The sequence below is a fragment of the Salvelinus namaycush genome, chromosome 1 (assembly GCF_016432855.1).
Source record: "Salvelinus namaycush isolate Seneca chromosome 1, SaNama_1.0, whole genome shotgun sequence".
Classification (NCBI taxonomy): Eukaryota; Metazoa; Chordata; class Actinopteri; order Salmoniformes; family Salmonidae; genus Salvelinus; species Salvelinus namaycush.
The window spans coordinates 7,675,704-7,693,593 of NC_052307.1; the positions used below are offsets into that span (position 1 = coordinate 7,675,704).

The 17,890-nt window shown below is 41.1% G+C and overlaps 1 protein-coding gene across 1 annotated transcript in view; it reads right to left on the bottom strand.

Moving 5' to 3' along the window:
• Nucleotides 1-231: 231 nt before the first annotated feature.
• The window catches only part of stpg2 (sperm-tail PG-rich repeat containing 2), a 71,352-nt gene continuing 53,693 nt past the window's right edge, over nt 232-17,890 (bottom strand). Inside the window, exons 12-13 of the mRNA XM_038996854.1 lie at nt 10,877-10,992; nt 232-366 (exon numbers count right to left, since the gene is read on the bottom strand). Of these exons, the coding sequence (XP_038852782.1) occupies nt 232-366; nt 10,877-10,992 (251 nt within the window). The remainder of the gene's footprint in view (nt 367-10,876; nt 10,993-17,890) is intronic.

Consider the following 17,890-nt stretch of genomic DNA (forward strand, 5'->3'; position numbering starts at 1 on the left):
CCTGACGACCTACCCTGACTACCTACCCCAGGACCTCACAATCGCCCCCCAGGCAATGGAACAACCTGACGACCTACCCTGACGACCTACCCTGACACCCTACCCCAGGACCTCACATTCTCACCTACTGTATGCAAAGCTGAAATGGAGCATGTGTAAAATACTGCTATCAGATACAGTTTGTGTCAGTACAGCTTGCAGAAAGACCTCCCTCTCACCTTTGACCCTGCTCTATACACTGCTGAGGGTGAGCGGCGGCGGCATGGCGCTCAGTAGGTGAGGGGCAGGGTAGTGGTTGCTCAGCGGGTTGTTGAGGGTTACGTTGAACGTGCCCTTCAGAACCGTGTCCATGATCGCTGGGCTGAGCTGAGAGGGAAACACAACAAAACAAAGGGAAAGATTCAAACAACCTGGGAAGGAACTCCCTAAAGGGCAACAGCATGAGTAAAAGGTCAGTACTCCTTGTTGTAATCCATATGAGAACTGAATTCCATGTTTCCATTGCTATAGCGGTTCAGGATGACCCAGTTTCCCTCTTACAGAGGTGAGTGGGTGATGTTTTCCTGGTGAGCAGCCCTGTTAAGAGGGGAAACTGTCCCTTGGGCTGACTCCACAGTAGGTGAGTGATCAATAACATGGCGGATGTAGCTACTACAGTAGCTACAGAGAAACAAAATAAAGAGATGTAGCTACTAGCTACAGAGAAACACAGTGAAGAGATGTAGCTACTAGCTACAGAGAAACACAGTGAAGAGATGTAGCTACTAGCTACAGAGAAACACAGTGAAGAGATGTAGCTACTAGCTACAGAGAAACACAGTGAAGAGATGTAGCTACTAGCTACAGAGAAACACAGTGAAGAGATGTAGCTACTAGCTACAGAGAAACACAGTGAAGAGATGTAGCTACAGAGAAACACAGTGAAGAGATGTAGCTACTAGCTTTTATTGTATTTATTTAACCTTGTTTAACTAGGCAAGTCAGTTAAGAACAAATTATTATTTACAATGACGGCCTACACCGGTCAAATCCGGATGACGCTGGGCCAATTGTGCACCGCCATATGGGACTCCCAATCACGGCCGGTTGTGATACAGCCTGGAATCTAACCAGGGTCTATAGTACCGCCTCTAGCACTGAGATGCAGTTCATTAGACCGCAGCTACAGAGAAACACAGTGAAAAGAGCACAGCGGGCAACACAACAAGGGGAAGGAAGGGCAAAGTGATGACACTACACTTTTGGGGGAGGAAAAAGGAAATATATATGGATTTATGCACTGATTTGTGGAGGAAAAAGTCTCAGGTCATTTAAGGTCAACTTGACCTTTTGTTTGAGTGACAATCTCAGACAAAAATGCTGGCCTGTGTGTTACAGAATATGACTACATAAAAATGTTAGGTGTGCCAACAATTCAAACCTTGAAATATCTCTCCTGACCCCATTTCATAATTTGCCAAGACGGAGATATCGCTGGTAGAGAATTCTGAACGTATCGGTATAACTGCTATAATAACGTGGTTCACGCAGCTCTTTAAACAAAACAACATTTTCTCACAACTCATTCCTCTAATATTTTTTGTCGTTGTTTAATCTAATCAAAATGTAATTTGTAGTCAGTCAGAATCAGTGAGGTTGTAAAAACCATTTGTTCCTGTCATCGGGTAGACTACACCAGGCTGAATAACAACCTCAGCAGTCCTCAGTAACCTCGCTTAGAAAAAAAGGTGCTATCTAGAACCTAAAAGGGTTCTTCGGCTGTCCCCATAGAAGAACCCTTTGAAGAAACATTTTTGGTTCCAGGTAGAACCCTTTTGGGCTTCATGTAGAACCCTTCCCACAGAGGGTTCTACATGGAACCCAAAAGGGTTCTACCTGGAACCAAAAAGTGTTCTAACTGGAACCCAAAAGGGTTATCCTATAGGGACAGCCGAAGAACCCTTTTAGAACCCTTTTTTCTAAGTGTTGACAGCTGCTGTGTTTGAGAGACTGTGTTTGTGAGACTGTGTGTGTGTGTGCATGTGAGTACTCGTACGCGTGTCTAGCCCCACCATGTACGCCTCTGCTGTGGTGGTGATTCCCTGGGTATCCCATCACCTGTTCAACCCCGGGGCACCCTAGGGATCAATAAACAACAAGCTGCTCCACCTGCTGACCTTAAGACCACTAGAGTAGACTAGCACCTGCTGATCTTAAGACCACTAGAGTAGACTAGCACCTGCTGACCTTAAGACCACTAGAGTAGACTAGCACCTGCTGACCTTAAGACCACTAGAGTAGACTAGCACCTGCTGACCTTAAGACCACTAGAGTAGACTAGCACCTGCTGACCTTAAGACCACTAGAGTAGACTAGCACCTGCTGACCTTAAGACCACTAGAGTAGACTAGCACCTGCTGACCTTAAGACCACTAGAGTAGACTAGCACCTGCTGACCTTAAGACCACTAGAGTAGACTAGCACCTGCTGACCTTAAGACCACTAGAGTAGACTAGCACCTGCTGACCTTAAGACCACTAGAGTAGACTAGCACCTGCTGACCTTAAGACCACTAGAGTAGACTAGCACCTGCTGACCTTAAGACCACTAGAGTAGACTAGCACCTGCTGACCTTAAGACCACTAGAGTAGACTAGCACCTGCTGACCTTAAGACCACTAGAGTAGACTAGCACCTGCTGACCTTAAGACCACTAGAGTAGACTACCACCTGCTGACCTTAAGACCACTAGAGTAGACTAGCACCTGCTGACCTTAAGACCACTAGAGTAGACTAGCACCTGCTGACCTTAAGACCACTAGAGTAGACTAGCACCTGCTGACCTTAAGACCACTAGAGTAGACTAGCACCTGCTGACCTTAAGACCACTAGAGTAGACTAGCACCTGCTGACCTTAAGACCACTAGAGTAGACTAGCACCTGCTGACCTTAAGACCACTAGAGTAGACTAGCACCTGCTGACCTTAAGACCACTAGAGTAGACTAGCACCTGCTGACCTTAAGACCACTAGAGTAGACTAGCACCTGCTGACCTTAAGACCACTAGAGTAGACTACCACCTGCTGACCTTATGACCAGAGACCTTTTGACCAGAGACCTTTTGACCAGAGACCTTTTGAGCAGATACCTTTTGACAAGAGACCTTTGATCAGAGACCTTTTGACCAGAGACCAGAGACCTTTTGACCAGAGACCAGAGACCTGGTCTAAAGTAGTACATTATTTAGGGAATAGGGAGCCATTTAGGACACAACCTTGAAGTTCATATCACTGTGATTGGCTAGTAACTGTAGTTCATATCACTGTGATTGGCTAGTAACTATAGTTCATATCACGGTGATTGGCTAGTAACTATAGTTCATATCACGGTGATTGGCTAGTAACTGTAGTTCATATCACTGTGATTGGCTAGTAACTGTAGTTCATATCACTGTGATTGGCTAGTAACTGTAGTTCATATCACTGTGATTGGCTAGTAACTGTAGTTCATATCACTGTGATTGGCTAGTAACTGTAGTTCATATCACTGTGATTGGCTAGTAACTATAGTTCATATCACTGTGATTGGCTAGTAACTGTAGTTCATATCACTGTGATTGGCTAGTAACTATAGTTCATATCACTGTGATTGGCTAGTAACTATAGTTCATATCAGGGTGATTGGCTAGTAACTGTAGTTCATATCACTGTGATTGGCTAGTAACTATAGTTCATATCACGTGATGGCTAGTAACTATAGTTCATATCACTGTGATTGGCTAGTAACTGTAGTTCATATCACTGTGATTGGCTAGTAACTGTAGTTCATATCACTGTGATTGGCTAGTAACTGTAGTTCATATCACTGTGATTGGCTAGTAACTGTAGTTCATATCACGGTGATTGGCTAGTAACTGTAGTTCATATCACTGTGATTGGCTAGTAACTATAGTTCATATCACTGTGATTGGCTAGTAACTGTAGTTCATATCACTGTGATTGGCTAGTAACTGTAATTCATATCACTGTGATTGGCTAGTAACTGTAGTTCATATCACTGTGATTGGCTAGTAACTGTAGTTCATATCACTGTGATTGGCTGGGTAACTGTAGTTCATATCACTGTGATTGGCTAGTAACTGTAGTTCATATCACTGTGATTGGCTAGTAACTGTAGTTCATATCACTGTGATTGGCTAGTAACTATAGTTCATATCACGGTGATTGGCTAGTAACTGTAGTTCATATCACGGTGATTGGCTAGTAACTGTAGTTCATATCACTGTGATTGGCTAGTAACTGTAGTTCATATCACGGTGATTGGCTAGTAACTGTAGTTCATATCACTGTGATTGGCTAGTAACTATAGTTCATATCACTGTGATTGGCTAGTAACTATAGTTCATATCACTGTGATTGGCTAGTAAGTGTAGTTCATATTACTGTGATTGGCTAGTAACTATAGTTCATATCACTGTGATTGGCTAGTAACTGTAGTTCATATCACTGTGATTGGCTAGTAACTATAGTTCATATCACTGTGATTGGCTAGTAACTGTAGTTCATATCACTGTGATTGGCTAGTAACTGTAGTTCATATCACTGTGATTGGCTAGTAACTGTAAATCAATACACTGTTGGAATGGCACGGTGGAACTACGTGGTTTGAAAGTGTCTAGGGACGTATGTTATTGTGACAGACAGAGCAAGCAAATGGGTCTGTGTTTGAGCGACTGTGTTTGTGTGTGTTCGTGTTTGAGAGACTGTGTGTGTGTGTGTGTGTGTGTGTTCGTGTTTGTGAGACTGTGTTTGAGAGACTGTGTGTGTGTGTGTGTGTGTGTGTGTGTGTGTGTGTGTGTGTGTGTGTGTGTGTGTGTGTGTGTGTGTGTCACCCCTGTGGTGGTGAATCCCTGGGCATCCCATCACCTGTTCAACCCCGGGGCACTTCAACCCCGGGGCACCCTAGTGCTGAACCCTCCCAAACACATCAAACAGATCAATAAGCATCAAGCCGCTCCTTCTCCCAATGTTGCTCCTGGCATACAGATCGGGCTGCCGCCACAAGTTGCTCTGTGAATACAGATCGCAGCATGTGAATTTGTGGATCTCAGAACTAGGACGGGGGGAGGTCAACCTTTTGAAGTGCATGTGGAATTCCCACCGAATTCCTCTTTTTGTGCTGTTGGCTATTTTAGTGAACTCCACACTCCTATACTGCACTCTAACTCTACTCTAGTGGTCAAAAGGTCTCTGGTCAAAAGGTCTCTGGTCAAAAGGTCTCTGGTCTCTTGTCAAAAGGTCTCTGCTCAAAAGGTCTCTGGTCAAAAGGTCTCTGGTCAAAAGGTCTCTGGTCTCTTGTCAAAAGGTCTCTGGTCAAAAGGTCTATGGTCAAAATTAGTGAACTATATACAGCATAGTTTCAGACGCAGACCAGCTATTGAACAGCTACTGACCAGCTATTGAACAGCTACTGACTAGCTATTGAACAGCTATTGAACAGCTACTGACCAGCTATTGAACAGCTACTGACCAGCTATTGAACAGCTATTAAACAGCGGGGGACACACCAGACCAGACCAGCTATTGAACAGCTACTGAACAGCGAGGGACACTTTTGAAAGGTTTCTCTACACCGTAATGTTTAATGCACCATAGCCTAATAAGACTGGAGGTAGGAGATCATATCAAACACTTCACAAGTTTTATGACTACAAGGTAATTCCCAAAGCTTTCATTTCTCTAAATAACAGAAAGATAGGTACTACAGTAGAGTGTACTGCCATGCTCGTTAAATCACAGGCCTACACATCGGAATCACAGAGCTCATTTGTCAAATACCTGTGAAATACATTTTGCATTACTTTCTACATTTTGTAAGTGAAATACACCATTCATTTGTCTTTGCTACTACAACAGTTATATTCCAGTTGTCCAAGTCGACAGAGATGGCTCAATACTGTCCTGTGTTAATGTCACGATGAGGATGGCTCAATACTGTTCTGTGTTAATGTCACGATGAGGATGGCTCAATACTGTTCTGTGTTAATGTCACGATGAGGATGGCTCAATACTGTCCTGTGTTAATGTCACGATGAGGATGGCTCAATACTGTTCTGTGTTAATGTCACGATGAGGATGGCTCAATACTGTTCTGTGTTAATGTCACGATGAGGATGGCTCAATACTGTTCTGTGTTAATGTCACGACGAGGATGGCTCAATACTGTTCTGTGTTAATGTCACGATGAGGATGGCTCAATACTGTTCTGTGTTAATGTCACGATGAGGATGGCTCAATACTGTTCTGTGTTAATGTCACGATGAGGATGGCTCAATACTGTCCTGTGTTAATGTCACGATGAGGATGGCTCAATACTGTTCTGTGTTAATGTCACGATGAGGATGGCTCAATACTGTTCTGTGTTAATGTCACGATGAGGATGGCTCAATACTGTTCTGTGTTAATGTCACGATGAGGATGGCTCAATACTGTCCTGTGTTAATGTCACGATGAGGATGGCTCAATACTGTTCTGTGTTAATGTCACGATGAGGATGGCTCAATACTGTTCTGTGTTAATGTCACGATGAGGATGGCTCAATACTGTTCTGTGTTAATGTCACGACAAGGATGGCTCAATACTGTTCTGTGTTAATGTCACGACAAGGATGGCTCAATACTGTTCTGTGTTAATGTCACGATGAGGATGGCTCAATACTGTCCTGTGTTAATGTCACGATGAGGATGGCTCAATACTGTTCTGTGTTAATGTCACGATGAGGATGGCTCAATACTGTTCTGTGTTAATGTCACGATGAGGATGGCTCAATACTGTTCTGTGTTAATGTCATGACGAGGATGACTCAATACTGTTCTGTGTTAATGTCACGATGAGGATGGCTCAATACTGTTCTGTGTTAATGTCACGATGAGGATGGCTCAATACTGTTCTGTGTTAATGTCACGATGAGGATAGCTCAATACTGTTCTGTGTTAATGTCACGATGAGGATGGCTCAATACTGTCCTGTGTTAATGTCACGATGAGGATGGCTCAATACTGTTCTGTGTTAATGTCACAATGAGGATGGCTCAATACTGTTCTGTGTTAATGTCACGATGAGGATGGCTCAATACTGTTCTGTGTTAATGTCACGACAAGGATGGCTCAATACTGTTCTGTGTTAATGTCACGATGAGGATGGCTCAATACTGTTCTGTGTTAATGTCACGATGAGGACGGCTCAATACTGTTCTGTGTTAATGTCACGATGAGGACGGCTCAATACTGTTCTGTGTTAATGTCACGATGAGTGTTTGATAGATACCCTTTGATTTGATCTTTTCAAATACTCTCAGTGTTTGTTTAAGTCTGCCTGGAGAGCCAATGACATGCGGATGACTCAACACTATACACGTCAGCTACCATAGCGACTGAAATGACTGCGACTGTCACACCCTGGCCTTTGTTATATTGATTTTCTTTATTAGTTTAGTTAGGTCAGGGTGTGACATGGGGGATGTTTGTGTGTTTTGTCTAGTTTAGGGTGTGTGTATTGTTTAGGGGGTTTTGTAGTATGTATGGGGTTGTGTTCAGTGTAGGTGTTTAGGAAAGTCTATGGTTGCCTGGTTTGGTTCTCAATCAGAGACAGCTGTTTATTGTTGTCTCTGATTGGGAGCCATATTTAAGGCAGCCATAGGCTTTAGGTGTTTGTGGGTAATTGTCTATGTTGAACGTTAGTAGCTTGTGTGTGCACTTTCGTTTATAGCTTCACGGTCGTTTATTGTTTTGTTAGTTTTGTAAGAGTGTTTCGTGTTACGTCTTCGTCTAAAAATATGGAAGATGTATGTCTCTCACGCTGCGCCTTGGTCCGCTTATTATGACGATCGTGACAGCGACACTTAACACAGATCTGCAGGTAGTTTCAGAATGGGGGGCAAGAAGTAAGTTAGTCTTAAATATTTCAAAAACTAAAAGCATTGTATTTGGGACAAATCATTCACTAAACCCTAAACCTCAACTACATCTTTTAATAAATAATGTGGAAATTGAGCAAGTTGAGGTGACTAAACTGCTGGAAGTAACCCTGGATTGTAAACTGTCATGGCCAAAACATATTGATACAACAGTAGCTAAGATGGGGGGAAGTCTGTCCATAATAAAGTGCTGGTCTACCTTTTTAACAACACTATCAACAAGGCAGGTCCTACAGGCTCCTGTTTTGTCGCACCTGGACTACTGTTCAGTCGTGTGGTCAGGTGCCACAAAGAGGGACTTACGAAAATTGCAATTGGCTCAGAACAGAGCAGCACGGCTGGCTGTTAAATGTACACGGAGAGTTAACATTAATAATATGCATGTCAATCTCTCCTGGCTCAAAGTGGAGGAGAGATTGACTTCATCACTACTTGTTTTTGGAAGAGGTGCTGACAAGCTGAATGCACCGAGGTGTCTATTTAAACTACTAGCACACCGCTCAGACACCCATGCATACCCCACAAGACATGCCACCAGAGGTCTCTTCACAGTCCCTAAGTCCAGAACAGACTATGGGATGCGCACAGTACTACATAGAGCCATGACTACATGGAGTTCTATTCCACATCAAGTAACTGATGCAAGCAGTAGATTCAGATTTAAAAAACAAATACAAATAAACCTTATGGAACAGTGGGGACTGTGAAGAGACACACACATGCACAGATACACGCATACACACACACACGCTAGCACACGCACTCTACACACAGGTACATTGTAATATTGTTGTATGGTGTGTTGTGTATGTGGTGGTGTGTCAGTGTTATATGATGTACTGTTTTATCTTTTGTTTTAAGTGTAATGTAACTGTCTTAATGTGTTTGGACCCCAGGAAGAGTAGCTGCTGCCTTTGCAGGAACTAATGGGGATCTATAATAAACCCCAGGAAGAGTAGCTGCTGCCTTTGCAGGAACTAATGGGGATCTATAATAAACCCCAGGAAGAGTAGCTGCTGCCTTTGCAGGAACTAATGGGGATCTATAATAAACCCCAGGAAGAGTAGCTGCTGCCTTGGCAGGAACTAATGGGGATCTATAATAAACCCCAGGAAGAGTAGCTGCTGCCTTTGCAGGAACTAATGGGGATCTATAATAAACCCCAGGAAGAGTAGCTGCTGCCTTTGCAGGAACTAAAGGGGATCTATAATAAACCCCAGGAAGAGTAGCTGCTGCCTTTGCAGGAACTAATGGGGATCTATAATAAACCCCAGGAAGAGTAGCTGCTGCCTTGGCAGGAACTAATGGGGATCTATAATAAACCACAGGAAGAGTAGCTGCTGCCTTGGCAGGAACTAATGGGGATCTATAATAAACCCCAGGAAGAGTAGCTGCTGCCTTTGCAGGAACTAATGGGGATCTATAATAAACCCCAGGAAGAGTAGCTGCTGCCTTTGCAGGAACTAATGGGGATCTATAATAAACCCCAGGAAGAGTAGCTGCTGCCTTTGCAGGAACTAATGGGGATCTATAATAAGCCCCAGGAAGAGTAGCTGCTGCCTTTGCAGGAACTAATGGGGATCTATAATAAACCCCAGGAAGAGTAGCTGCTGCCTTGGCAGGAACTAATGGGGATCTATAATAAACCCCAGGAAGAGTAGCTGCTGCCTTTGCAGGAACTAATGGGGATCTATAATAAACCCCAGGAAGAGTAGCTGCTGCCTTGGCAGGAACTAATGGGGATCTATAATAAACCCCAGGAAGAGTAGCTGCTGCCTTGGCAGGAACTAATGGGGATCTATAATAAACCCCAGGAAGAGTAGCTGCTGCCTTGGCAGGAACTAATGGGGATCCATAACAAACTCCAGGAAGAGTAGCTGCTGCCTTGGCAGGAACTAATGGGGATCCATAATAAACCCCAGGAAGAGTAGCTGCTGCCTTGGCAGGAACTAATGGGGATCCATAACAAACTCCAGGAAGAGTAGCTGCTGCCTTGGCAGGAACTAATGGGGATCCATAATAAACCCCAGGAAGAGTAGCTGCTGTCTTGGCAGGAACTAATGGGGATCTATAATAAACCCCAGGAAGAGTAGCTGCTGCCTTGGCAGGAACTAATGGGGATCCATAACAAACTCCAGGAAGAGTAGCTGCTGCCTTGGCAGGAACTAATGGGGATCCATAATAAACCCCAGGAAGAGTAGCTGCTGTCTTGGCAGGAACTAATGGGGATCCATAACAAACTCCAGGAAGAGTAGCTGCTGCCTTGGCAGGAACTAATGGGGATCCATAACAAACTCCAGGAAGAGTAGCTGCTGCCTTGGCAGGAACTAATGGGGATCCATAACAAACCCCAGGAAGAGTAGCTGCTGCCTTGGCAGGAACTAATGAGGATCCATAATAAACCCCAGGAAGAGTAGCTGCTGCCTTGGCAGGAACTAATGGGGATCCATAACAAACTCAAGGAAGAGTAGCTGCTGCCTTGGCAGGAACTAATGGGGATCCATAATAAACCCCAGGAAGAGTAGCTGCTGCCTTGGCAGGAAGTAATGGGGATCCATAATAAACCCCAGGAAGAGTAGCTGCTGCCCTGGCAGGAACTAATGGGGATCTATAATAAACCCCAGGAAGAGTAGCTGCTGCCCTGGCAGGAACTAATGGGGATCCATAACAAACTCAAGGAAGAGTAGCTGCTGCCTTGGCAGGAACTAATGGGGATCCATAATAAAAAACAAATACAAAATGTGCAGCAATTTTGGGACTTTTCTATTGGTTTATTAAGACAGGCAAGCTCAAAATGTCACAAATAAAGTGTTTGAATCGATTTTGAAACCGATATTCTCATAATGTTGGGGCAAATCATGTACGTTTAAGCATCTCAGGTAGACTGATGTTACATGGTAAAAGTTAGTCTGATAGTGAGTTACCTCATAGGTGCCTGGGCCGGGGTTGGTGTTCTTGGGGCCTTTGAAGCGATCCTCTCTGGACACGATCAGAGCCATCTGGGGACTGGACTTGATGTCAGGACTATACTGACCTGGACCTGGTGGACAGAGGAGAGGAAAGTAGAGGAGAGGGAGAGGGGAGGGCAGAGGAGGAGAGGACAAGAGAGGAGAATAGAGAAGAATAGAATAGAGGAGAATATAGGAGAATAGAACAAAGGAGAATAGAATAGAAGAGAATAGAGGAGAGGAGAATGGAGGAGAATAGAATAGAATAGAATGGAATAGAATAGAGGAGAATAGAATAGAGGAAAATAGAATAGAGGAGAATATAATAGAGGAGAATAGAGGACAGTAGAAAAGAGGAGAATAGAGAAGAATAGAATAGAGGAGAATAGAATAGAGGAGATTCGAATAGAGGAAATTAGAATAGAGGAGATTAGAATAGAGGAGAATAGAATAGAGGAGAACAGATGAGAATATAGGAGAATAGAATAGAGGAGAATAGAGGAGAATAGAATAGAGGAGAATAGAGGAGAGTAGAATAGAAGAGAATATAATAGAGGAGAATAGAGGAGAATAGAATAGAGGAGAATAGAGGAGAATAGAATAGAGGAGAATAGAGGAGAATAGAATAGAGGAGAATAGAATAGAGGATAATAGAGGAGAATATAATAGAGGAGAATAGAATAGAGGAGAATAGAGGAGAATAGAATAGAGGAGAATAGAGGAGAACAGGGGAGAATAGAATAGAGGGGAATAGAATAGAGGAGAATAGAATAGAGGAGAATATAGGAGAATAGAACAAAGGAGAATAGAGGAGAATAGAATAGAGGAGAATAGAATAGAGGAGATTAGAATAGAGGAGAATAGAATAGAGGAGAATAGAATAGAGGAGAATAGAGGAGATTAGAATAGAGGAGAATAGAGGAGATTAGAATAGAGGAGATTAGAATAGAGGAGAATAGAGAAGAATAGAATAGAGGAGATTAGAATAGAGGAGAATAGAATAGAGGAGAATAGAGGAGATTAGAATAGAGGAGAATAGAATAGAAGAGAATAGAGGAGAATAGAGGAGATTAGAATAGAGGAGAATTGAATAGAGGAGAATAGAGGAGAATAGAGGAGATTAGAATAGAGGAGAATAGAATAGAGGAGAACAGAATAGAGGAGAATGGAATAGAGGAGATGAGAATAGAGGAGATGAGAATAGAATAGAGGAGAATAGAATAGAGGAGAATAGAATAGAGGAGAATAGAGGAGAATAGAATAGAGGAGATTAGAATAGAGGAGAATAGAGGAGGATAGAATAGAGGAGATTAGAATAGAGGAGAATAGAGGAGAATAGAATAGAGGAGATTAGAATAGAGGATAATAGAATAGAGGAGAATAGAGGATATTAGAATAGAGGAGAATAGAATAGAGGAGAATAGAGGAGAATAGAATAGAGGAGAATAGAGGAGATTAGAATAGAGGAGAATAGAATAGAGGAGAATAGAGGAGAATAGAATAGAGGAGAATAGAGGAGATTAGAATAGAGGAGAATAGAATAGAGGAGAACAGAATAGAGGAGAATGGAATAGAGGAGAATAGAGGAGAATAGAATAGAGGAGAATAGAGGAGAATAGAATAGAGGAGACCAGAGGAGAATAGAATAGAGGAGATTAGAATAGAGGAGAATAGAGGAGAATAGAATAGAGGAGAATAGAGGAGAATAGAATAGAGGAGACCAGAGGAGAATAGAATAGAGGAGAATAGAATAGAGGAGATTAGAATAGAGGAGATTAGAATAGAGGAGATTAGAATAGAGGAGAATAGAATAGAGGAGAATAGAGGAGAATATAGGAGAATAGAATAGAGGAGAATATAATAGAGGAGAATAGAATAGATGAGAATAGAATAGAGGAGAATAGAGGAGAATAGAATAGAGGAGATTAGAATAGAGGAGAATAGAATAGAGGAGAATAGAGGAGATTAGAATAGAGGAGAATAGAATAGAGGAGAATAGAGGAGAATAGAGGAGATTAGAATAGAGGAGAATTGAATAGAGGAGAATAGAGGAGAATAGAGGAGATTAGAATAGAGGAGAATAGAATAGAGGAGAACAGAATAGAGGAGAATGGAATAGAGGAGATGAGAATAGAGGAGATGAGAATAGAATAGAGGAGAATAGAATAGAGGAGAATAGAATAGAGGAGAATAGAGGAGAATAGAATAGAGGAGATTAGAATAGAGGAGAATAGAGGAGGATAGAATAGAGGAGATTAGAATAGAGGAGAATAGAGGAGAATAGAATAGAGGAGATTAGAATAGAGGATAATAGAATAGAGGAGAATAGAGGATATTAGAATAGAGGAGAATAGAGGAGAATAGAATAGAGGAGAATAGAGGAGATTAGAATAGAGGAGAATAGAATAGAGGAGAATAGAGGAGAATAGAATAGAGGAGAATAGAGGAGATTAGAATAGAGGAGAATAGAATAGAGGAGAACAGAATAGAGGAGAATGGAATAGAGGAGAATAGAGGAGAATAGAATAGAGGAGAATAGAGGAGAATAGAATAGATGAGAATAGAATAGAGGAGACCAGAGGAGAATAGAATAGAGGAGATTAGAATAGAGGAGAATAGAGGAGAATAGAATAGAGGAGAATAGAGGAGAATAGAATAGAGGAGACCAGAGGAGAATAGAATAGAGGAGAATAGAATAGAGGAGATTAGAATAGAGGAGATTAGAATAGAGGAGATTAGAATAGAGGAGATTAGAATAGAGGAGAATAGAATAGAGGAGAATAGAGGAGAATATAGGAGAATATAATAGAGGAGAATATAATAGAGGAGAATAGAGGAGAATAGAATAGAGGAGAATAGAGGAGATTAGAATAGAGGAGAATAGAATAGAGGAGAATAGAGGAGATTAGAATAGAGGAGATTAGAATAGAGGAGAATAGAGGAGAATAGAATAGAGGAGATTAGAATAGAGGAGAATAGAATAGAGGAGAATAGAGGAGATTAGAATAGAGGAGAATAGAATAGAGGAGAATAGAGGAGAATAGAGGAGATTAGAATAGAGGAGAATTGAATAGAGGAGAATAGAGGAGAATAGAGGAGATTAGAATAGAGGAGAATAGAATAGAGGAGAACAGAATAGAGGAGAATGGAATAGAGGAGATGAGAATAGAGGAGATGAGAATAGAATAGAGGAGAATAGAATAGAGGAGAATAGAATAGAGGAGAATAGAGGAGAATAGAATAGAGGAGATTAGAATAGAGGAGAATAGAGGAGGATAGAATAGAGGAGATTAGAATAGAGGAGAATAGAGGAGAATAGAATAGAGGAGATTAGAATAGAGGATAATAGAATAGAGGAGAATAGAGGATATTAGAATAGAGGAGAATAGAATAGAGGAGAATAGAGGAGAATAGAATAGAGGAGAATAGAGGAGATTAGAATAGAGGAGAATAGAATAGAGGAGAATAGAGGAGATTAGAATAGAGGAGAATAGAATAGAGGAGAACAGAATAGAGGAGAATGGAATAGAGGAGAATAGAGGAGAATAGAATAGAGGAGAATAGAGGAGAATAGAATAGATGAGAATAGAATAGAGGAGACCAGAGGAGAATAGAATAGAGGAGATTAGAATAGAGGAGAATAGAGGAGAATAGAATAGAGGAGAATAGAGGAGAATAGAATAGAGGAGACCAGAGGAGAATAGAATAGAGGAGAATAGAATAGAGGAGATTAGAATAGAGGAGATTAGAATAGAGGAGATTAGAATAGAGGAGAATAGAATAGAGGAGAATAGAGGAGAATATAGGAGAATAGAATAGAGGAGAATATAATAGAGGAGAATAGAGGAGAATATAATAGAGGAGAATAGAGGAGAATAGAATAGAGGAAAATAGAGGAGAATAGAATAGAGGAAAATAGAATAGAGGAGAGGAGAATAGAGGAGAATAGAATAGAGGAGAATAGAATAGAGGAGAATAGAGGAGAATAGAATAGATGAGAACAGAGGAGAGGAGAATAGAGGAGAATAGAATAGAGGGGAATAGAATAGAGGAGAATAGAATAGAGGAGAATAGAGTAGAATAGAATAGAGGAGAATAGAATAGAGGAGAATAGAGGATAATAGAATAGAGGAGAATAGAGGAGAATAGAGGAGAACAGAGGAGAATAGAATAGAGGGGAATAGAATAGAGGAGAATAGAATAGAAGAGAAGAGAATAGAGGGGAATAGAGGAGAATAGAATAGAGGAGAATAGAATAGAGGAGAATAGATGAGAATAGAGGAGAATAGATGAGAATAGAATAGAGGAGAATAGAATAGAGGAGAATAGAATAGAGGAGAATAGAATAGAATATAATAGAATAGAGGAGAATAGAATAGAGGAGAATAGAATAAAGGAGAGTAAATGAGAATAGAATAGAGGAGAATAGAGGAGAATAGAATAAAGGAGAGTAGAGGAGAATAGAATAGAGGAGAATAGAATAGAGGAGATTAGAATAGAGGAGAATAGAGGAGGATAGAATAGAGGAGATTAGAATAGAGGAGAATAGAGGAGAATAGAATAGAGGAGATTAGAATAGAGGATAATAGAATAGAGGAGAATAGAGGATATTAGAATAGAGGAGAATAGAATAGAGGAGAATAGAGGAGAATAGAATAGAGGAGAATAGAGGAGATTAGAATAGAGGAGAATAGAATAGAGGAGAATAGAGGAGAATAGAATAGAGGAGAATAGAGGAGATTAGAATAGAGGAGAATAGAATAGAGGAGAACAGAATAGAGGAGAATGGAATAGAGGAGAATAGAGGAGAATAGAATAGAGGAGAATAGAGGAGAATAGAATAGATGAGAATAGAATAGAGGAGACCAGAGGAGAATAGAATAGAGGAGATTAGAATAGAGGAGAATAGAGGAGAATAGAATAGAGGAGAATAGAGGAGAATAGAATAGAGGAGACCAGAGGAGAATAGAATAGAGGAGAATAGAATAGAGGAGATTAGAATAGAGGAGATTAGAATAGAGGAGAATAGAATAGAGGAGAATAGAGGAGAATATAGGAGAATAGAATAGAGGAGAATATAATAGAGGAGAATAGAGGAGAATAGAATAGAGGAGAATAGAATAGAGGAAAATAGAATAGAGGAGAGGAGAATAGAGGAGAATAGAGGAGAATAGAATAGAGGAGAATAGAATAGAGGAGAATAGAGGAGAATAGAATAGATGAGAACAGAGGAGAGGAGAATAGAGGAGAATAGAATAGAGGGGAATAGAATAGAGGAGAATAGAATAGAGGAGAATAGAGTAGAATAGAATAGAGGAGAATAGAATAGAGGAGAATAGAGGAGAACAGAGGAGAATAGAATAGAGGGGAATAGAATAGAGGAGAATAGAATAGAAGAGAAGAGAATAGAGGGGAATAGAGGAGAATAGAATAGAGGAGAATAGAATAGAGGAGAATAGATGAGAATAGAGGAGAATAGATGAGAATAGAATAGAGGAGAATAGAATAGAGGAGAATAGAATAGAGGAGAATAGAATAGAATATAATAGAATAGAGGAGAATAGAATAGAGGAGAATAGAATAAAGGAGAGTAAATGAGAATAGAATAGAGGAGAATAGAGGAGAATAGAATAAAGGAGAGTAGAGGAGAATAGAATAGAGGAGAATAGAATAGAGGAGATGGGAGGGAGGGAAGGGAAGAGGAGGGGAGAAGAGGGGGAGAGGAGAGGAGGAGAGGAGAGTAAGGCTCTGAGTCTCATCACCATAAACCATTCATATTCCAATAAGATACCACTTGAGAAGAAAAGTGTAGAGTAGGGACTCACTCACTCGGTCACTGATGTAAACAACAAATGATTCTAGCAATACAGAGTGAATGAAAACATGACGAGGTAATACAACTGTTTAAGTATGCTAGATGACATTTGGACTAAATGATGAAAACAAGGTTGAGGAAGAAAATGTAACCGGTAAGCCTGGGGGTTCCCGCGCTAGGTTTCCCAATCACTTGTCTGACCCCCAGCTAACTCAAAGGTGCTTACCGCCACAGAAAAATTTGATTGGTTTCTAGAGTTACTTTGCATTCTAAACATTCCCATTTCACCTGGAGCAGATTCCGTGTCATAGAGCCCATTTCTACCGCAGCCATTGGGTGACTGCAGAAGTATACACCTAATATTGTTGAACATATTCCAATCAAGTTGACATCAAAATGTGATTGCAAAAAGGCCTGGATGAGGGGTGAAATAATACCCCATATTCTGAAATGCAAATTAAATAATGGCTGAAATGAACTATGTGTTTGAGAGCACACTTTGCACACAGCCAGATCTATTTATATGCAAATCAATCTCTTGTTAAGGGGTTGAGTCTTGGGTAAAATAGGTTGCATAAATTATCCAAATAAGTCATGAATCTTTTTTTGAAAGAACATTTGCAATGAAAGTATAATTGAAGTAAAAATGAGGCTAACCACAAAGAGAAACGGACACTGTATTTGAATGGAAGGACATTGGGCTCCTCAACAAGCTCCGTTTATTGTCTCCTCAACAAGCTCCATTTATTGTCTCCTCAACAAGCTCCGTTTATTGTCTCCTCAACAAGCTCCATTTATTGTCTCCTCAACAAGCTCCATTTATTGTCTCCTCAACAAGCTCCATTTATTGTCTCCTCAACAAGCTCAGTATATTGTCACCTCAACAAGCCCAGTCTATTGTCTCCTCAACAAGCTCCGTTTATTGTCTCCTCAACAAGCTCCGTTTATTGTCTCCTCAACAAGCTCCGTTTATTGTCTCCTCAAAAAGCTCAGTCTATTGTCACCTCAACAAGCCCAGTCTATTGTCTCCTCAACAAGCTCCGTTTATTGTCTCCTCAACAAGCTCTGTTTATTGTCTCCTCAACAAGCTCCGTTTATTGTCTCCTCAAAAAGCTCAGTCTAGTGTCACCTCAACAAGACCAGTCTATTGTCTCCTCAACAAGCTCCGTTTATTG